The sequence below is a fragment of the Odocoileus virginianus genome, chromosome 4 (genome assembly GCF_023699985.2).
Source record: "Odocoileus virginianus isolate 20LAN1187 ecotype Illinois chromosome 4, Ovbor_1.2, whole genome shotgun sequence".
Taxonomy (NCBI): Eukaryota; Metazoa; Chordata; class Mammalia; order Artiodactyla; family Cervidae; genus Odocoileus; species Odocoileus virginianus.
Genome location: NC_069677.1, coordinates 37,073,498 through 37,096,758, shown reverse-complemented (window position 1 = coordinate 37,096,758; position 23,261 = coordinate 37,073,498). Strand labels below are relative to the sequence as shown.

Below are 23,261 nucleotides of genomic sequence, written 5' to 3'. Positions count from 1 at the left end.
TTTGAAAACTGTGGCTAAGATTTAGTGGTGTTTTAGCGATGAACGTTAAACAATTATTTGGACCCATTAAAGCAATTACTCTATTTTAACAAAAATGTGATGAAACTGGATTTCATCAGGTCCCAATAAACGGCATGCTAATGAACAGCCAAAGTCTCCAGCAAGCAGGTATGTGGCCTTTTCTTGGTTTATTTTTTAATGGGAGCCATAGGCCCAAGAAGGAAATGGCAACCCACTCCAGTATTCTTGCCTGGAAAACCCCTATGGACAGAGGACCCTGGTAGGCTACAGTCCATGGGGTCACAAAGAGTCAGACATGACTGAGCGACTTCACTTTTTCACTTTTATAGGCCCAAGAAGATGATTTCCTCATTAAAAAAAAAAAAACCCTGACAGAGACTCTCTACTCTTCATTATTTATGTATACTGTCCAGTAAGTAAAGCAAAAAACAGATACTGAATTGGCACCTGACTACACAGGGTCAAAATACAAAAGATAAACAAATCTAACTTTCCAAGGACAGAGAGACCAAGTTAGACTTGGGAGTAAAACTAGAAGCTACTTTGAAAAGCGAAATGTAACTAAATGACCTTTATATAAAATATATTTCCACATCTAGATGTATGTGGCTTAAATGAAGATATACTCCAAGAAACATTCTCTTAATATCTACATATACTTTTGTTTATTCAACTAAGTATGCTTCTTAAAAAACTACTTGTAGGGCTTCCCTGGAGGCTCAGTGGTAGAGAAGAAGCCTGCCAAAGCAGGAGACAGGATTCCCTGGTCCAGGAAGATCCCACATGCCGTGGAGCAGCTAAGCCCATGCTCCAGAGCCCGGGAACCACAGCTACTGACGCCCAAGCACTTGAGGGCCCGTGTTCTGCAACAAGAGAAGCCACTGCAATGAGAAGCCTGAATACCGCAACTAGAGAGGGACCCCCCTTGCGGCAACTAAAGAAAAGCCCAAGGAGCAATGAAGATCCAACACAGCCAAAACATAAATAATTTAATTTTTTTAAAAGATTCTACATCTTAAAAAAACTACTTGTGAATAAAATTATATTATGACTCCTTTAGGACAACTTATTAAAAGAAACTTTGAAGAATCTTTCCAGAAAAGAAAGGCTACATCCATCCACATCATTGTCCATAAAATTATACCGCATTTTATGAAATCTAGGAACAACAAAAGCTAGAGTTACAAAAATTAAAAGATTTAATATTTAATGTCAAGAAAGTATCATAGAATTTTTGATATAGAAATCTGTTTCTAGGGCTATAAAATTTATATTGATGTGTACAGTATTTTAAAAATATACCTAGTCCATAAAGGTTAAACATAACCTATAATGTGAACAATCACTTCCTAACTTCTTTCTCTTTAAGTTCATGTACAGTTGAAATCCAATCTGGCAGTTTTATTAAGCTTTAATCCTTCAGAGCTCAGAGTAACGGCAGGATTGGATTAGTGACTCAGGAAACCCAGGTGTCTCTGTCCTGGAGGGGGTGCCACCTAATGTCATCTGGGTTGCCTAGAAACCCAATCCTTAACCGGGTGTGGAGGTTTAATTCTTCAGATAAATCATTCCAAGTCCCCAAAGCATCTCTGGCAACACTCTCACTTGACTATTGCACAGGAAAGCTGTGGTACCACAAAACACCACAAAGGACTAGCACAAGGAACCAAGTCTCCTGTCTGCAAATCCAATGTGATCACCGTGACCAGGATTGCAGTCTCCCCTCAGCTTGACAGGGGCCAAACTTCTGAACCAACCACTAAGAGAAGGGCACCCTTTAGAACAACGGTGTTAGCAACTCAGTTGGTGTATTTCTTTCCTCTCTAAAGAGCTGAGACCTCTTGCCACTTGTGTTTTTTCCCCCCTCAGGTACCAAAAAAATTAGGGCTCATTTTGGATTTTCCAAACATTCTCATCCTTAATTGAGAATCCTTATCTTGTGATTATCCTCTCTTGCAGGAGTGTATAGTCCACCTCTTAGATTAGTGGACAAAGCTGTGAATCACCTTTCAAACATGCATTCTACAGGTTGGAAGCATAGCACGATGGAACAGTACTATAAAAACAACAGCATTATACAGAGTTGTTTCTCCATATTGACAGCAAATCAGAAGTAATTTTCTGCCTAAATCAGGGCCTAATTCATTAGCTCACATTAATTCACAAGTTCAATCCAATTTCTCGAAATGCAATAACATGATCTTCCAACCTAATTATCTTCACTGAAAGTATTTAAAAGCATTTGCTGAGACACCTTTCTTTCTTGTGTCAGACGGGATCAACATCAAGTGAACAGCTGGGGTAGACTACATTCTTTCTAATTGCAGGGGGTTGACCTTTTAGGAAATAATCATATTTTGCAAGAGTGAAATTTTCCTGAGTGGACACCAAAGGGTACCAACTGGTAAAAAAAAAAAAAAAGTTAAAATGTTTATAATTTACATACACTCAAATATACACACACACACACACACACACACACACACACATACTTTTGACATTCTGTAGCACTGAAAATATTACAATCTGGTGGACTTCAATAATTTAATCAACTAAGAGATGTTTAAGATTCAAAGAAGGAAATTTTTAAGAAATAGAACAATAAGACAGAATTTACAGTTGAAATGCCATCCCATATTATTACCACTCAGGAAAAGTGATAGATATTTCTCTTAAAATAATCATGAGGAAACAACTGGTCTGTATTGAAGGCATTTATTTCAATAGCTCATTCACTAAAACCCCCCCGAGCTTTAGTTCAAAAAGGTAATTTCGATTTTCTTTTGATAATCAGGAGAATCAAGACACTTTTCTAAACAATCACATTTTTAGGTCATTTACTTGGAGAAAATATCTTTCAAAAGCATGTTTAAGGTGAACCTGAAAGCAAAAATTAGTATAAGAACAAGAACATTTTATTCCTCAACTCAACCTCAAGTTTAGCTTTTAATTATTTCCTATTTTGTAAGAGTCATGCTGCCATTAGTTCTGCGTTTGCGAGTCAGCCAGTGTTCTCCTAACACTGTTCACTAAACTCATTTAACTCATGCCCTAGGCCAGTAGCAAATCTCCTTTTCCAGCTGTGATACTTTAATAGTTTAAATTTCTAAAGTAAACAGCATCATTCGCGCCTTTAAAAACCAGTTCTGGCAGCGATTGACGGAACTAAGCACTTCAGAGAGCTTCAAGTACATACCGTTAGAATTCACGGGTCAGATACAAACTCTGTAACATATAATGAATGGAAATGCCCAAACCCCAGAATCCAGTTTAGGCAATGGGACTACAGATTCATTTAAAAAGATGGAGGAAAAAAAATAAAATAAAATAAAAAATAAAAAGATGGAAAGTCAATTAACAAGTGTATTATTTCATTTTAAATCTGTTATGAGACATGTATGAGTGAGAACAGACAGTACTGCTATTCAGCATTCATGAACGGAAACCACACATGAGCCATGTTCAAGCTCAGTGAACTTACCTTGTATACTTGTCCATATGTTCCATTGCCAACAAGTTCCACCAATTCAAAGATTCCTGCGGGGTCCTGAAAGAAAAGAAATAAACAATAAAAATTCAAAACAATACTCTAGCCGTTGTCTTAATCAAAAGCAAATGCACATTTAAAATTAGCAAATAAATAACAGCTTTGGGGAGGCTCTCATATGTTAATATTAAAGAGCATTAAAATTTAATTCAGCTGCAGCTATGAAATGAGACAAAATCCATTTGTTTCTATTTTACACTTCTACGAGATGTGTTTAAATCAGACAAAAGGAGACAAGACTTTCATGGAAACAAACAAAAAAAAAAGAACACATTTCGTACTGTCAAATGGAAATACACTTGTAGGTACATTGGCATAAAATGAAAGACACATCAATTCAAGGGGGTTCTAATTTTTAAGATCTTTCTGCTTGACATGTCTGATCTGCTCCCTATGTTGAACACTGGCAGCTGAGAGAGGAGCGCTACTATACTGTGGGGCAATCTTCCAGCAGTAGTCAACAGTTTTCAAGAGAAAATGGAATCCACCTAACTTCCTCTCTCAGAAGGTATTCCTCTGAATTCATCTCCCTTCCCGACAATGCTGCCTCTGAAAAACACACTTTTGCAGACAGCCTCCAGTTCTTGCAGGACTTGGAGGGTCCCAGCAGGACCCAGAATGCAAAGGAAACTGGACAATGACGCACATTCTTACCCACGAACAGGTGTCTGCTAACCTGAGAGTCACTAAATGTTCCCGTGCTCAGTAAATATCCAATAATTGTGTCTATTATTCCTGAATTACCAACACCAAAAGTCAAAAAGAAAAATCAAAGCCTATAAAATTCAACTCACAGACAGAAAGTGATTTTGATCTCTTCTGATTCCTACTTGGAGAGAAATGATTTCTTTAAAGGCCTAGATCAGGAATCACAAACGCACGTGTCCACACAGGGCAAGCAAGTAACCAAGAAGAGAGAGGAAGGCCACGGAGGCCTGTGGCAGGATGAGGAAGTCATGTCTCCTTTGCAGGTGGAGGGGGATGCCTAGCTGGAACCAACAGCTGTCGCTTCAACCTATGAGCACAGTCTTACCAGGTCTAAAAATCTCTTTGAAATGAAATTGAACATTTTGCATAATGTGAGATCTCCTCATTTTTAAATGTTAGGCATTAACTCACTTAAAAAAAACACACACATAAGACAACACACACAACAACAAATACTGAGAGACAAATGAAAAAGACTTCAACCTCTGACCTAAAAAGCATTTCCCACCTCCAGTCAACAGGTTTTCGGAGCACTGCCAAATGGCATGACAGTGGCTGAGCGGCAGAGGGGAAAGGTTCAGACAGACCTTTTAGGTTTTTAGACAGACCTTTTTGGATTTTAGGTTCAGACAGACCTGGGCTGAACACGAGCTCTGGCTGGTGTGGCTGCCTGAATCCAAGATCCCCTGGAAGAGCAATTCAGTCTCTGTGCAGATAAAACGGGGATGACATCTACACAGGAGAGTCCTGGGAAAGAGCAGGTGAGGGGTTAGCACCCACTTGCCCATAGTCAGCAATCTAATAGGAATCGTTTTTTAAGCTGAGGAATCCCACACCTCTATAACATTTAAAGGGAGAAGTGCTCATATTCATGGAGAAGAAGATAAATGAGTTTAATGTGACAAGTTAGAGCTCATTAAAGTGACAGCTTTCATTAAGTCAGGCCCAAGAAAAGCACTTTACGATGTGCCTTCAAAGATCCCTCACAGAGGGACTTCACTCGTGGTCTGGTGGCTAAGAGTCCATGCTCCCAATGCAGTGGCCCCGGGTTCGATCCTTGGTCAAGGAACTAGGTCCCATGTGCTACAACTAAGAGCTCGCCTGTCCCGACTAAAAGATTTCCCATGTCACCACTAAAATCCAGCACAGCCAAATAAATAAATTTTTTTGAAAAATAAGTAAATAAAAGATCCCGAGAACCTAAAGACTCCCACATGCCATAACGAAGATCGAAGATCCCATGTGCCACAACTAAGACCCTGCCAGATAAATAAAGAGAAATATTCTTTTAAACTGTGCATTTAAAAAAATCCCACAGAGAAAACAAGTTAAGAAAAATAGTAAGACAAAAAAACAGTAGAAGCACTTAAGTCACTCACAAAACTGGAATTAGCATTATCCATTGTTATAAAGCCAGGAAGGCAAGAAACCCCACTACAGACTGATGGAGAAGTCCAGAAATTCCATCTCTGCCTCACCTTGGTCAGGGAGGCATGGACAAAGTCCCAGACAGCACCATAAGACAGGACAAAGAAAGGGCATAGAGCTCTGAGCATGGAGACCCCAGAGCTAAAAGTCACTGGAGGCGTCTCAAGATGGAAAAGAAAAATTGTGTTTGTTAAACTACTAGACCATTAGAGCAGTAGGTTTTATAACAAACGGAACTAGAAAGAAGTGAGGAAAATGGGGGTGGGGGAGAGAGGCCCACACATGGTGGCAGCTGCTGTTTGTTTCTAAGCTGCGCTTCCCAGGAGTTTGTTTGCTCAGTGGTGTTTCTGCAATAAATTTCGAGAGGTTCTACATTTGCTTGAAATATCTCGACTGTTTTCAACGTTAATTTTTCTTGATGTAAAAAAAAAAAAAAATGAACGAAAGAAAGGAGATGTAGGATGAAAGGGAAAGTGAAAGTCACTCAGTCGTGTCTGACTCTTTGCAACGCCATGTCTGACTCTTTGCAACCCCATACAGTGCATGGAATTCTGCAGGCCAGAATACTGTAGTGGATGGCCTTTCCCTTCTCCTGGGGATCTTCCCAACCCAGGGACTGAAGCTGGGTCTCCCGCATTGCAGGTAGATTCTTTACCAGCTGAGCCACAAGGGAAGCCCAAGAATACTGGAGTGGGTAGCCTATCCTCAGTAAGTGTTGAATGCGTGAATGAATGAATGAATGAATGCGTTCATTTATTGAGCCCTTACTATGTGCTAAACACACATCTGTAACCCTGGCAAGAACTCTACAAGGTAGACATGATCTTCTTGACCCAGGAATTGAACCAGGGTCTCCTGCACTGCAGGTGGATTCTTTAGCAACTGAGATATCAAGGGAAGCCCCAAGACGTAGGATGGTGACTACTAACTGCCTTAAGGAGCCTGGGAAGCAGGGGAGGGTGGTGGAAGGGGAGGCAGAAGCAAAAACAGGGTGCAAAGTAGGGACACCCTTCTACACCGAGGGGTCACCCTACCTCACAAACCTCTCCTTGGGGCTGGGGTTTAATGGGGAGGTCTCAGGAGGAGCCAAGCAGCTGACTTCTAGGTTCCTTCCACTCCTCAAATAGTCCATTCACAGATAGGTGGCCCCGCCAATCAGATTCAAGAAGACTCAATGCCAGGATTCTGATTCCAGAGGCTTGGAGAGGGGGGGACATACTGAGGGGGCGCAGAAGCAAAGGTAAGAGGGACTACAGAGCATGATGGCAACTTGGGTAGGCAACTAAACCAGAAACAATCAAGTTAGGGTGTTTCCCCAGGAAACAGACTCTGAGAAGGGCTGAGATTTACACAGAGGGAGTTAGTCAGGGTGTGCCTCAGAACCAACACCAGTGGGGAGCGAGTGAAGAGAGTCTGGACTGAGCAGATGAAGGAATTAGAGCAACGGGGAGGACTACAGATTCCATCTGCTCCCACAGGTGCTCTGAAGCCGGGCTGACTCTTCAGGATCACCCTACCCCGAGGCACGGGGACCTCTCCCTCACCTCCAATGACCAGTCATTGCACGCAGGCTGTCCCCCAGCCCAGTCGCAGACGTGATGATCTTGGGTGAAGGAATATTCCTTCAGCTGAGGACAATTCCCGGTATCGCTAGCCGCCTACACTCCCAGCAGGTGGACAGTGAGCGCCTCAGTAGTGGAGAGCACTGTAAGCATTGTGGCCAGAAATGAGGCTTCCCTGGAGGCTCAGACGGTAAAGAATCTGCCGGCAGTGCAGGAGACCTGGTTGGGTTCGACCCCTTGGTCGGGAAGATCCCCTGGAGAAGAAAATGGCAACCCACTCCAGTATTCTTGTCTGGAGAATTCCATGGACAGAGGAGCCTGGTAGATTACAGTCCATAAGGTTGCAAAGAGTTGGACACGACTTAAGCAACTAACACTTTCACTTGCAATTGAAAGCAAAGTCTCCAGGCATCTACCTACTCCAGTATGCTCCAGTAATAAGACAAAATGGCGCGGAGTCATGGTGTTTGAAAGAAATCGGCTCTCTGAGACCCTAGAGAGCACAGGCAGAACTACTGTGCGGGAACACGCGAACTGACAGCTGACACTGTCAGCTAAGTGTCCCCCACCCTTCTCCCTGAAGCCAAGAGCCTGGGTAGCTGGATGTCTGTGCATACCCTTACACAAATGCATATAAATGTTAGAGACTTTCCCTGGGAATCATGATGCAGCTTGAGCACTGTAAGTGTTCAGCTGTGTTCTCCAGTCCTGGAGGACTCTAAAGTCATTTCTCCCATGGCTCACCAGCAACCTGAATCTCTTGTTTGTAAAGGTCTCTTCTCATCCTGTCCTGGGTGTTCCCTATGAGGCTCTGACACTGCTGAGCATCACCACTCTTGTTGGAATCCATCCTCTCCATCCTCTTCCATCACACCACTCAGTCTCTCAGAGAGATTTTTGTTTCTTCTGCCTCTCCCTTAAAGGTTGGCCAACCCCAGGGTTCCATACTCATGTTTTGTATGAAGCGCTCATGATTTTATGCCCCAAAGTCCACCATATCCATCTATTCCAATCCATTCATACAACAGGGCTCACCATCTCTTGCCGGGATTATTTACTTTCAATCAATTCTCTCCTCCTTTCAATCTTTCACAACAATCGTCCTCAAACAGACATTTCTACACACAACACACCCCGGTTTAAAATCCTATACAACGTAATTCAAATTGAAAGTAAGGAATCTGTCGTTCTGAGGCCCAGCCCTCAGTCCCAGCCTCCAACCTGCCAAGATTATTCCTCCTACCATTCTCTTTGAGGCAAGCCCATCCTTGAAGGCCCAGCATCACACCTCCTCTGTGAAGTGAAGTGAAGTGAAGTCGCTCAGTCGTGTCCGACTCTTTGCGACCCCATGGACTGCAGCCTACCAGGATTCTCAGTCCATGGGATTTTCCAGGCAAGAGTACTGGCGTGGGTTGCCATTTCCTCCTCTGTGAAGCCTGTCTCTAATTAGTGCCCCACCTTTCTGCACCCACAGCACGCTCCATGATAACCCCTCTCATACAGTGTGATCTCCTCTTCCATTTCTCCCCCTTGATGCATTATGAATGGCCTGAGAGCAGGCTCTGGAGCATATTTACCTCAGTGTTTCCCAGCACGCAGCATGGCGTCCAACACACAGCTACAAGACAAAACTCTTAATCCAGTAAGACTGATGTCCCACTCCCCATGCTCCACAACATGAGGAAAGGAAGTTGCAAAAAATGGGATCATGTATACGTATGGCTGAGTTGCTCTGCTATGCGTTGGTAAACAGCTATACTCCAATACAAAATAAAAAGCTAAGAAAAAAAGGGGGGGTCAAAAAAAGGGGGCAGATCAGAATGCAGAGCCAAAGGTCTAACAAACTTATCTTATTTCTTTTTCCATCTAGACAAAGCTGTCTCAGACACTGTCCCTTCCACAACACCCTGACCCAGTTCCCCATTGCACAAAACTGTTACATGTATGGCTTCCCAGGTGGCACAGTGGTAAAAAAAATCCGCCTGCCAATGCAGGAGACACAAGAGACGCAGGTTCGATCCCTGGGTTGGGAAGATTCCCCTGGAGAAGGAAATGGCGACCCACTCCAGTATTCTTGCCTGGAAAATCCCATGGACACAGAAGTTCATGGCATCACAAAGAGTCAGATACGGCTGAGGGGCTGGGCATGCACACATCACATGCATAAGCTCCTGTGGTATTCCCAGCTCTAAAGAAAATTCTAAGGCCCAATGGAGTAAGCTGCGCCTCAGGTGAGTAGAGAAGACAGCTTGTCAGGATGTGACCATGAACAATGCAACAAGGAGAAGACTGTGCCTAATGATCATGTTACAAAGACAGGAAAGGGAGGCAAGAATCAGCTTAATTCTTCTCTCGTATTTGCTTAGCAGCTCATAAAGCCAGGATGGGCAGCATGAAAGAAGGTTGCGTACACCAAGGAGAAAAGAGCACATGGTTGACATTTACCGAAGTCGGGAATCTAGGAATCTCTGCTGGCTACACATGCCTTTATTCAGATCGTAACCTTTGCTGCAAGGCTGAAAAGAAAATTTAATTCTAAGGTAGAGTAGTTTACATTATTTCATAATGAAATAGAGCAACATATCAAAAGACAAGCTGTTCCATAGCAAGTACTAATGAAGGCAAATTTGGTTAGTCATAATAATAAAAATCGCAATAATCACTAACATTTTATGAGCACTTATGTGCCAGGTACTATTCTAAGCATTTGCCATGAATAGGTTATTTCATTATCACAACTCTATCAAGTGAATGCTGTTGCTGTCTGTGCTTTCAGAGGAGGAAACTGAGGCACGGAAAGAGGAAGCATTAAGTCAAGGTTGCGCCATCGATGGGTGACTGGTCAAACTCCCTGGGCTCTTCACGTCAGTACCCTATCTGCTTCATGGAATCAGCGTTCCCAGCCCTTGATTTAAAACTTGCAAGTTTCAAAACTGCCCTCTGTCTCAGCTTCTCCCATCTTTAAAATGGAAACGATAGTATCTCCCAGACAGGGTTGTACTATGAAGACTGTGAAGGTGTCCAGACTAATTTAGGGCCTAAATAAGACATCAATAAATATTAATCTCTATTCCTTCCTTTCTTTTCCTCTTTAAAAAGAGTTCATTTAATATACAAGGAATATGCCACAGGAAAATTCAGTCTGTTTCAAATATTTTCAACTATTAATAATAAAGCCAGTAAAAGAAAACCAACTGTTTGTTAACCAGGACTACCAAGTGCATAACAAACAGGGTCAGACATTTATGGACAAAAAAGGGTCTCTTTAGAAATTAGCGAGACACTTGGGAAGACATATTCAATTTTAGGGTTTCCTGGGATGCTGAAGGAAAATTCTCTCAGCTATCAGCTGATGAAATTCAGGTGGCACTGACAGGCTCAAGTCTGACTTCTCAGCAGGGTGGAGTGATTTAAGGTCTAGGAGTTAACACTCCCAGTCACCGCGTTATACATTAATTCTCCCAGGTCCTCTGAATGACACTGGATTTACTGGAACACTAAATAACATGCATGGACTAAACCCCAAAGACTGGGAAAAGCAAACCTAAATACATAACTAGGGATGACTACTTCTTTAGAATCATAAAAGATCATGCCTATTCTTCCCAGTCTTTCCCCCTCCTCTGAAAATGAAATCAAGAGAGAAATTGGGAACATGCAATAGATTCTAGATAACCCTTCTCCCAAACTCCTCTCATGGCCATTCCGTGACTGGTCTTCACTTGAGGTCACCAGTTCTGTGGCAGGGTGAAATAAACCCTCACAGAATACAGACGACTGATAGGGCTCCTAGAATGACTGTCTACCCCCAGATTCCCTACTGACATCTGCCAAAAGACTGTGCTTACTCTAAACTAAAAGACCAAAATGTTATTTCTCTTAGAACCATATTTAGCAGCTGTTTTGTTCGGTTCCAGCCCTAACTGACAAGCATATGCTTACAAAAGCAAAACAGAACAAAGAAAACAAGAACAGTAGGAGAACTCTCCATATTTATCTTGAGCCTTCAGGCTTCCTTACACCATCATTATTCCAAAGTAAGCTGAGCACTGGGAATCACTGTGCTAATGCACTCAGCACCCCCAATCTTAGCCTGTGATGCGCAGGCAGCCGGACAAGGTCTCTCCCATCATTTTTCACTGACCGTCCCTTCTAATGTGACGGTCTGAGAAGCCAAAGGTCTTGCCTTCCACAATGAGTTCATTCAATCCCTGGGTGCGAGCCGCACCCTCCAGTGCAATGAGGGCATGCTTAGCTGTGTCCAACTCTTTGTGACCCCCATGGACTGTAGCCCACCAGGATCCTCTGTCCATGGAATTTTCCAGGCAAGAATACTGGAGTGGGTTGCCATTTCCTCCTCCAGAGGATCTTCCCAACCCAGCGATCTAACCTACACCTCTGGCGTCTCTTACATTGACGGACGGGTTCTTTACCACTAGCGCCACCTGAGAAGCTGCACCCTCCACACCCACCTAAAGTCAGAAGTGGAAGCAGGTGGTACACTGGCCCTGCCTCTTGATGCTTCCGGTCTGACGAAGGAATAGACATGAGCACATTAACTACACATACACAGTCATTAAATTACGATGACAAGTGACATGCAGGAAAAAGACAAGGTGCTCCCAGAGTATATTCCTGGAAGATCTACAATATAGCCCAGATCTCTTCATTAACATACTGCCCAAGACATGCCTCTCAAATGTAATAAATAATTCAGGTTAAAAAATTATATATATAATAACATGAAACACTGGTTGCTGAATTTTCTCACTTGATCATCTATATAAACCATGCAGAGCTATCAGAGGTTTGGTGTAAAAAAGTTAGGTTTCAAGTCGAGATTCTGCTCCGCTAGTGTTATGTGACTGCTCGTAATTCTGGTTTACCCATCTGTAAAATGGGATAATCCCGCTTGGCCTGTGGTCCTTGCAAGGCTGTGTCCCATACAAGCTGGGCACCTCCTGAGCTGCCGGTGTCCCTGGTTGTCCTGTGGGAAGGGTGGTGCTGGGATAGGCCGAGTCGATGATGCTAGCTGCCCCTACAGCTGCACTTGGCTAGATAGCATTGGTGTTTGGACATGGTCCCAGTCAGACCTCAAGGGACACTGTCCTCGATGGTGGTAGCTGCTAGCCCTCAGGTGGACCAGAGCCTCTCCACTTCCTGTTCCGGTCCGAGGTCCACCTGCTGCTCAGCAGTCAGAGGCAGTGGACCAGGTTTCCCCACACCTGCTACTGCTGCCCTGCTCCAAGCAAGACTCAGCAGCTCCAGCCTGTCCCCAAGAAGGCAGCCTTTAGAATGAAATCTGAACCCCGGCTCCTCAGATTAATAGAGGTGAGACCTAGCTGTAACAGTCGTTATTGCTGTCCCTGGGATAGACAATGGCCTAAATGCTTTATATACATTTTCCTATTTAATCTTCAAAGCGACTGTAGCAAGTAGATATTACTAACCCCAATTCTCCGAGGATGAAACAAAGCCTTTAAGACTTAAGTAAGTTGCTCAAGGTTAAATAGTTTGCGGTAGACACAGCAGCCAAGACCAGACTGTAAAGGGAGCATAAAGAATACCCACCATGAGGATTGTTCTGAGGATCAGAAAAGCATTTAGCACAGTTGTGTCAGTCATTGTCCGACTCTTTGTGACCCCATGGACTGCAGCCCACCAGGCTCCTCTATCCATGGGATTCTCCAGGCAAGAATACTGGAGTGGGTTCCCATGGTCTCCTCCAGGGGATCTTCCTGACCCAGGGATCGAACCCACATCTCTTATGTCTCCTGCATTGGCAGGCGGGTTCTTTACCACTATACACGATATCAGCGTCCACAAGGCATGGCAGTGCTTAACAAAAAGAAGCCACTGCTATCATTGCCATTGGCACTGGTATCACTAAAAGCTGCCCAAGATGACACCATTGTCAGTAGTAGAGGCAGGGGATGGTCGAGCTACAAAGAATACTGACTACTTGAAGTAAACAGATTAATTGACAGTGAGAGGCAATAAACCATAGTAGTTAAGACCACAAACTATAACCAGAAAGCCTGATTCTGGTCCCACCTTCACCTTTTCCTAGCTCTGTGACCTTAAACATATCATTTAATTTCTCTGTGCCTCAGATTCCTCAACTGTAAAATAGTGACGACAGCAGTACTTACTTCCTAGGGTTATTACAAAATATACAGAAAACATTTCAAGCAGTGACTGGCATATTCCAAGCATTCAGAAGTGTTTGTTAATAATCATTATCCTAGAATGCAAAATCTAAGAAAAGAATCATACTAGTTTTGTTCATTGCAGTGTTCCTACCACCTAGATAAGTGACTGGGACATTATAGACAATATATTAACAGTTGCTGGATGAATTAGATCCCCACATCACCAGTTCTACCACCAGAAGCCATAATATGATAAGATCCCTGATAACTGGAGTAAGGGTTTCTGAGACTGTACCAATAAAATCCATCTCTTCATTTTTTACAGAACAAAGTGAGACTGAGGCAGCTCCTATATACTCATAAAATCATAGGTTTTTCCAACAGAAAGAACTGAAGTGGCATGTCCAAGGTCTCAAATAGTTAGTAGCAGACTTAGGTTAAGAGTCCAAGTCCTTTGACAAACCAAAGTAATCACTCACTGTCTTTCAAACCATGGGCCTGGAAGGCAAGGGAGGAGGAACTTTGAGGAAGGTAAGGAGGATGCAGCCATTAGTATTCTGTTGTACATTTCAGGTACTTGGGTTGAGAAGTGAATTTATTTCATACCCAGAAACAATGTAGCAAGAATTATCACACATCATCAAGTTGATATCACTGAGAAAATCAATTTAGTAGTTCACAAGTATATATTAACAGAGATGAAAGGGATTTTTCAAAATATATTTTTCTCAGCTCACAGACTATATTCACACTCACATTTAGCTTAGTTCCAAATTATAGCTGACCCTTGAACAACACAGGGGTTGCGGGGCTGAAAATCTGTATATGACTTTACAGTTGGCCCTCTGTTTCCACATTAGTGGAACAGTTCGGCATCAGTGGATTCATGGATGGTGTAGAACTATAGTAGGTTATTTATTGAAAAAAAAGTCTTTATAAGCGGACCTATGCAGTTAAAACCCATGTTGTCCAAGGGTCAAGTGTATTTCCTTACAAGCGAAAACAAAGATTTTTGCATAATAGTTAATTGTTATTTTCTGGCTTACATTGGGAAAATGGGCCTAGATGATTAGAAAATTAAAATTTTAAAAAGAGCAACCCGAGAAGGACGTACAACATTAACTTGGTGTACTCGATCTGAGTACACAGGTATTTAAATCCTCCGTCAACTGTTAGAATTGGCCAGTCAGCCCATCTCAACCTTCCTGAGCTGGAGTCCCTGAGCTGTGCCACAAACCTGCCTATGCACATGTGGACTAAACAGAACCCACCACTCTCTTCAGGGACAATTTCTTCTTCAACTGCAGTCAGGGAAAGGCACACTAACTCCTCGAATCAGACTGAGAGAATTCTCCAGGATACTAGGTCATGAGGCAGGTTTTGGACAAGAAGCCTTCCAGAACTTTCCTCAAATCTCCCACAGTCACTCCAGCTCAAACCTGTCAAGTCATTCTAAAAATCAATACGCACATAAAGTCCTCCCACCTGTCCCCCTTCCTTCCCAGGTTGTCAGGTTGTCACAGAGATTATACAGCAGTTTGGGGAAATGTATCAGTTTAGAGATACACAAACGTGGGATGTCTCTAGGCCTGTCAGGACAAGGTAACTTTCCAGTATTTCCAACAACATGAGGTCGAAATGATGGGAGCCAGACTAGCAAAGATTCTGGCATTTTGCCTTTGCAAAGATGCTCAGATGAAGAAAAAGGATAGCAATTGCAGCTGATGGACTTTAAAGACAAGAACTGATTACCTAAATAAGTAAGAAAGATTAGGAAACCATCTAAGGTTCCATTTTGGGGGAAAAAAAAAAAAGAGCCCTAACCCTGACCCCCCAAAGGTTAACCACCTGCTTCCAACAGACCAAGGCCACACATGTGCTTGCAAGGATTTTCAGCTTTTCTCCGCACACCTACAAGAATCCTGCAGTGGACAACAGGCTCTCTCTGTGGGATGAGGAGGTTGATATTCGCTGGCTCGATCCCCTACGACTCTCACTTGCAGAGGGCGGCAGCACAGCCAAGAGCCATGAAGAAATGTCAAGAGCCCCTGAGAATCCGGCAGCAGGCGGGGCCCCTCCCCACCCACCGCTTGGAGCCACCACGAATGGCTCTGACAAGGGTTCATTGGCATCTGATCTATTTTTTTTCTTCAAGGTTTGTGTCTCTATGGCCAGGCTAGCACTCAGGATATACTACTTCGTTCGTTTGTTTTACATGGCAGATACTTTTTGGAATGGGGACTTTAGACCATATTTTCAAGGATCTAAAGAGGTTTGTTTTTTTTTTTTTAACAAATCTAAGAAGCTCAAGCTAAATTTTTGAGGCCCTCCAGGCTTCCAAAAGTGCTGAATTTCCATTGTCAAAGAAGTTTAGGAACACTGAGTTTAAAAGATTAGCAATTGAGCTCTTCCCTATTGCAGGGCCTCTGAGAGCCTTTAATGTATTACTATACACGGAGAATCTTGAAGAGAGGGCGAAGCTTTCTGCACTGGCAAACCTGTCTGGCTGTAGAACACCTTTTTTTAAGGGACTCTGTTGTCTCTCTAAGCACTGGTGTTCTGTGGAGCACAGGTTAGAAAATGATAGCATACAGAGCAATCTTTCCCTTCTCATTCATGCTTAGCCAAAGTTTGCATCTTAAGTTACTACAGCAGAGACCGTTCAAAGCCACGAAATATCTGTTCTCCCATTGGTCTTTAGTAACAACAACAATAACAAAATCCCAATTTCATCTGGAAGACAACGTACCCAGATCAAAAACTACATGCCCTAGATTCTTTGAAGGCAGGGGTGAATATGTGACTAAGTTCTGGTCAATGATGTGCGAGCAAAATTATTGCGTGGGACTTTCAGAAGGGTTGCTCAAACGGAGTTGACCTATCTGACAGAAACACTCTACTGTCCTCCACCCTCCTCAATCTGACTCCCTGGAATGTAGATGTGATTGCTGGAGCCCTGAAGCCATTTCTGATCCCAGGTGAATTTCAGAAAGAAGCCTCAGGCTAGGTTGGCAGAACAATAAAATGATCCTAAGCCTCCGATGGCCATGGTATACCATTGGACTGTCTATATCTGGACATCTTTAAATTGAATGAAAAATAAACTTCTATCTTCCTTAAGCCTCTAATAGTTAGGGTTTTCTGTTCAATACAGCTGAATTCTAATTCATTTACTTTGAAGTTTACTGTTCAGGTATTTTTATTTATTTATGTTTAACTAACAGTCCTTCTTTAAAGTATTCTTTTCCATCGGCCTTTGCTTTGGTAGAGGTCACAGGCATTACAGTTGTTCAACAGATAGTTCTGTTCGACTTCTGCTGGTATGTTATAAGACAGTACTTGTTCATCCCTCTTTATGTTGAGTGTGGCCACATGATTTGCTCTGGCCAATGCAATGTGAATGGAAGTGATGTGCCACTTTCAGATGGAATATTTGATTGTTGGTGCCCAGTATTGTGGTGACTATGGAATCCTACGTGGACATGAAGCCTCCACTAGTCTGTATCCTTGGATAGATGATGAACAGAGTCCTCTTTCTGATGGGCTCTGGACATGTGGCATGGTAAGAAATAAACTTGAGCTGTATGAAGTCTCTAAGATTATTAGTTATCACAGCACATCTTAGCTTGTCCTGACTGATAGAAATGACCCAAAGATGGTCATAATGATAGTCTCACTGTATAAGGCTTTATGATTTCTGAAACAATACTTGAGAAAAGTCACTTTTTACTAGGTATCTCCTATGCCTCAGATAATTGTGCAGGGTATTTTGCAAAAATTATTTTATTTGGTTTCTGCATTGATCTTGTAAGGTAGATTGTTCACAAGAAAGAAAACTGAGGCTAAAAGAGTGACCTATAGAAAATCAATGTCCAGTGCCAAAGCGCACATTGTTTTGTACTGTCTCCAACCACTGTCTCCAACTCTCCCCACTGTCTCCAACCCTGGAACATCTGAAGGCAGCCCTAGGAACACTAAAAACCTTACAAAGCTGACTGGCAACACAGGAGTTCCTGGAACCCTTTGTTACCAAGGAGGAGGTGGGGGAACCGAATTTAAAAAGTGGAGTTTGTTCTCTCACGTGGCCGACCACATCCTGTACGGACCAGACTGTGGCATCCTGGGGCTTGCAGTCCTGGTGCCATGCTGAGGACAGCAGAACTGCAGGTCCACCGACCGCTCATTCAAGTGCCTTTATACTCAAAACCTGCTTTCTGAGCCACTGTTAAGGTAACATAGCAGCTGAGAATAACTAATTGGGCAACATTCTCTGACTGCTGGCATGAGCAGTTATAATCTTGGCATCACCGTGGCAACCTGACTGGAATGCTGGTTATTTGCACAAAGAAAAACTGGTCTCCATTCAGACCAGCATTGAATTTTGTCTCTGTTTCACTTTTTCCCATTACAAGCTGCTACCAAAGGAACAATGCTTCTTTTAAGAAGAATGTTTATGGTCCGTGGAAAAACAGCATTTTCATAGTCTGGAAAAATTCGGAAAGAGGGGGAAAAGTAATATATCTTTTATTGCCAGCAGAAAAGAGATTTCATTACCACAGGCTCTATACAAACAACATTAACGGGCACTGTGGTGGAGTAAGTGGCCACACAATTCTATGGAAATGTCAGTGCACAGCACGGGCAATGGGTTACTAACAACTAGATCACATCGAATTGATCAGGCCCCATCTCCTGGGCACCTACAATGTGCTACCGTAAGCCCTTCCTCCATGTCCCCGTGGCTCTCCTGCCTGTTCGACTCCATCATCCAACCCCAAGTTATATCTTATCAACCTCTCTCCATGCATCAGCTACAGCCAACTGCTCACCAGGCCCAGAAGATGCTCTTAAGTCCTGTGTCTTTTTTTCTTGCTGTCAGGAAAGCCTTTGTTCCCATCTCTAAGTCTTATCAATCCTTTGAGGTCCAACTCAAATCATGCATCACACCTAAGGTCCTTCCATTATATGGCACTGGTGTAACCTCCACATTAAAGCTGCCTTGATTGTATCTGTCTTACTACACTGTAAGTCAGCTCTTCCAGGAACAAGGTCTGCGTCTTCATTATCTCTGAATCTCCCAAGATGTTTAACAGTGATGCCTGACACATCAGCCGTGTGACATGGGAGGATGAGTGTCAATTTGTGTACCAACAGATCAGGGTTTTAGTGGGGCTTTGCCACATCCACTTGTGTAATCTTTGAAAAATTACTTAACTTCTTTGAGCCACAGTTTCTTCACCTATCAACCAGATGCTACTCAAAGTGTGGTCCACGACCAGCAGGGTCCACAGCACCTGGTAGGGTTAAAAATGCAGAATCTTGGGCTCTGCTTAGAACTACTGAACCAGACCTAACATTTTAATGAGATCCCAGGTGTAAGTGAAGACTGATACTGCAAAAGTACTGATAAAATCCATCTTGCAGAATTATGGTGAGAATGAGGGAAAGTTTATGGAAAATACCCAGCAAGGATCAGGATACCTAACAGATCCTCACTAAATGAGGAAACTATTACTAACGATAAGAGTATACCAATGCTTAATAATTTACTAACATACAAATAATTTCCTAATATAAAATGGAATGAAAATTGAGTTGTGTGGTGCTATGAAGGATCCATATATGATGGCATAAGCTTCCTTCAAGGAGCAAGTCTAATTAGTAAAAATAGAGAAAATGAAGAAAAATGAAAGGACTGTGGTTTAGAAGATCAGAGTTCCCAATCTGATTCATCATTTACAGTTTTCTCTGACATTGAATCCACTGAAATTGTCTTCACACTTGGTTTGTTCTCCTATAAAGTTGACATAAGAATATCATTTTACTGCCTGCCTCTCAGGGTTGTACTAAAGTCGAAATGAAACAAAAGCATTGAAGAATTTGCCAGAGCGAAGTTGGGCTGTTATCAATTAGTACTAAAATAAAACATGTCCATCACAAATTTTCTACTCCTGAATCCACGCTCAAGGGTGGCCACCCCTGAAGGAGAAAATGGCCCATTAGGGTCACTGCAGAATAATGTGCAGCCTGTTCCATGTTACAGGATTTGAGGGTGGAGTTTTAATGGAAGGAGTGAAGAAAGAGGTGAATGGTTCGGGGGGTGGGGTTGGCTTTCCCTGCTCAGGCAGTGGGCATGGTAAAGTAAGGGCTGAGGGTACCCACAGCTTGGAAATGCTGGGGAAGGCATGGGTACAGAGCACCACCGTAAGCCCCAGGAGAAGGAATTCACAGCAGACCATCTCAGCTTCAGATGTTAGGAAAGAACAGTTACAGGAATCCTGAGGATTCTGGTTTGCCAGGCGGGGGACCTAAGACTGGAGGGCTGAGGAACAAGGAGGCAGCATTTGTCGGACTCCATTTCTCAAGAACCTGACTCACAAAACAAGATGAGACGGGAGATTAGCAGCCATGTCCTAATCAGTCCTACAGGCAGAACACAAGGGAAATCCTAAGAGCTCAGATGGGTGGGAGACAGACACAGACATAGTCAAGGAAAGCTGAAAAGTAGAGGTGAGCATCGGGCTGGACTTGGAAATACACACAGAATTTGCATAAGCAGGAGACTGGCAGAGGGGAGAAATTTCTTTCCCAATGATATTATTTTAAAAGAATACATGCTAATCGCATGTATCACTTCTGTGAGAAATAACCCAGTCCTGGACACATCACTCATAGGGCTGCACCTTCATTCAGCAAGCTTTAGATTATTTCTAGAAATCTTAGGTCCATCAGCATTTCATGAGGCAAACAGATTTCAGGCACCGTGCCCGTGTAACCAGGGCAAAGTGGCAGACACACAGGGGATAACAAATATAAAATCATTACTTTTTTAACAAAGTGTCGTGTCTGAAGTCTTATTTATCCCAGGCAACAAGGGAACAAATATATAAATTACACTGCTGTAGTAATTTGTTTACATTCATCTCCCCCACTCATCCAGGTTCCCTCTTCCCCAAAAAGCAGGGGCTGGGCTCTCTTCTTATAAACATTCTGAGCAACTTACACAGTATCCATGTCAGAGAGGACACTTAAATTGGTTAGGTAAGTAAAAAATTTTACCAATATGACAATAAGATAGCACATAAAAGCTGTTATTTACTTTTTCTTCAAAGGGCTTCCCTTATAGCTCAGTTGGAAAAGAATCCGCCTGCAATGCAGGAGACCCTGGTTTGATTCTTGGGTCTGGAAGATCCACTGGAGAAGGGATAGGCTACCCACTCCAGTATTCTTGGGCTTCCCTTGTGGCTCAGCTGGTAAAGAATCTGCCTACAGTGAGGGAGACCTGGATTTGATCTCTGGGTTGGGAAGATGTAGGAGACCTGGGTTTGATCTCTGGTTGGGAACATCCCTTGGAGAAAGGAAAGGCTATCCACTCCAGTATTCTGGCCTGAAGAATTCTATGGATTGTATAGTCCATGGGGTCGCAAAGAGTCAGACACGCCTGAGCAACTTTCACTTTTCTTAAAACTCAGCATTAAAAAAACTAAGATCATGGCATCCAGTCCATTCACTTCATGGCAAACAGAACGGGAGAAAATGGAAACAGTGACAGATTTTATTTTCTTAAGACTCCAAAATCACTGCGGATGGTGACTGCAGCCATGAAATTAAAAGACGCTTGCTCCTTAGAAGGAAAGCTATGACAAACCTAGACAGCATATTAAACAGCAGAGACATCACTTTGTTGACAAGGTCCGTATGATCAAAGCTATGGATTTTCCAATAGTCATGTACGGATGTGAGAGCCTTAAAGAAGGCTGAAAGCCAAAGAATTGAGGCTTTCAAACTGTGGTGCTGGAGAAGACTCTCGAGAGTCCCTTGGACAGCAAGGAGATCAAACCAGTCAATCCTAAAGGAAATCAACCCTGAATACTCATTGGAAGGACTGATGCTGAAGCTGAAGCTCCAATGCTGTGGTCACCTGATGCAAAGAGCCAACTCATTGGAAAAGACCATCATGCTAGGGAATATCAAGAGCAGAAGAAGGGGATGGAAAAGGATGAGATGGTTAGATAGCATCACCGACTCAATAGACATGAATTTGAGCAAACTCTGGAAGATAATGGAGGACAGAGGAGCCTGGTGTGCTGCAATCTATGGGACTGCAAAGAGTTGAGCACAACTTGGTGACTGAATAGCAAAAATTTACTTTTTCATTGGTGGAATCAACAGTAAATAAGGCAAGCTTTATATATCTTAAGATAAGGATATATATTACTCAAGAGTACACAGCTGGTTACCAGAGAATTTGTGAATCCACACTTAAATACCCTGCATCTTTCTGGAAAGGCTCTTTTCCTTGAGGACCTAAGAATTTATTTTAATATATTAAATTAAGCCTGGATAAGTTCATGTCTATGTTAAAGGTAAAGCTTCTAGTAAATTCCAGGTTTCCAGAAGAGGTAGTCCCACCAACCTACCAGTATCTCTAGTGACTCAAATTTACTCTTTTTCACCTACAGGGATGTTTCGGTAAAAAAAAGTCAGAGGTATATTGTTCACCTATACCATCAATACCCCTAAATTTCTAATACAGAAAATGCCCTTTATTTCACCTCTATTCATTCAGAGCCTGCAGTTACTTAAGTTAGAGCAGAACAGTAGTTTAATTTTCTATTGCTCATACAGAATAGGTTTTAAGAAAGTAATATATCTTTTAAATAATAAAAGGAATACTTAGTTTTAAAAAAGAGATTGCAGTTGCAGTCAAGTGCCATTCATCTCTGATCACGGACTAATTACAACCAGACATCTCCACCACAGCTGGCAATCCATGACCTGTGTTAAGATGGCCATTCTAGTCCTTCTCGGTGTCACCTAAACTTAAAAGGGATTAAGACTCTACAGATCATTGTCTTACTTTTCACCAATATAAAAAATGCCCCCTACTTCTTCCCCTATTCTTTGGATCAGTGAGGTTTTCTGTGAGGCAAACAGAATGATTTTAGTTCTCAAATAAAGAGATGGCCACTCTGGTGCTTATTAAATGGGCTAAACATTTTTGTTCTATACACTTTTCAGTATGTTTCACAATTAAAAGGCTTAAATAATTTAATCAAGAAGGCAAAGATTCAGTTCCAAAGAATGAGGAAATAGATATAAGCAACCATCCAACAATTAAGTTATCAGTTCTCTGTCCTAACAGTGCTTCAGAGATCCGTAAACTAGGGCTAACTAAAACCCAGTAGGTAAGGATCTTTTGTTACAACGCAGAAATTCTCACCCTGATTACTGAATTCCACTCAGTAGTTAACCATACCATACAGCACAATGCTAAGCATTTAATATTTACAGATAAAGTGCCTACTTCATTAACATACTGTTTGGCAGTATCTAAAATGAGCCTGTGGTCACATCCTCATGACCTGATATCAGCTCTCACATCTCCCACTCTTGTTCCAAATCTTTCCAGGGACAGTTCTTCCAAGCTTCCCTGACATGCATCCTTCTCAGCCACTGTATTCAAACGCTTTTTGAGACAAGAATCTTGGCAAATACGTGGCTGGAGATGCTTCTAGAAAGAAACAGAATTTGTGCAGTTGATTACTATGTCAGACAATGAATTTAAAATAACACCTGAAAAATCTACACAGCATTAAACTTTCCATCTTGAGTTGAACCATTTCATTCATCTCATACCAAAGCCACTGTGGGCTTCTCAGGTGGTGCTAGTGGTAAAGAACCCACCTGCCAGTGCAGGAGACATAAGAGGTTCAATCCCCGGGTCAGGAAGATTCCCTGGAGAAGGAAATGGCAACCTACTCCAGCATTCCTGCCTGGAGAATCCTATGGACAGAAGAGCCTGGCAGGCTGCCGTCCATAGGGTTGCAAAGAGGTGGACAC

The 23,261-nt window shown here is 42.6% G+C and overlaps 1 protein-coding gene across 7 annotated transcripts in view; it reads right to left on the bottom strand.

The window, feature by feature from the left end:
* Positions 1-23,261, bottom strand: part of TNIK (TRAF2 and NCK interacting kinase) — a 389,309-nt gene that overhangs the window by 299,792 nt on the left and 66,256 nt on the right. For all 7 annotated transcript variants that reach the window (XM_070466423.1, XM_070466420.1, XM_070466421.1 and 4 more), the window contains exon 2: positions 3,503-3,568. In XM_070466423.1, coding sequence (XP_070322524.1) covers positions 3,503-3,568 — 66 coding nt within the window. The remainder of the gene's footprint in view (positions 1-3,502; positions 3,569-23,261) is intronic.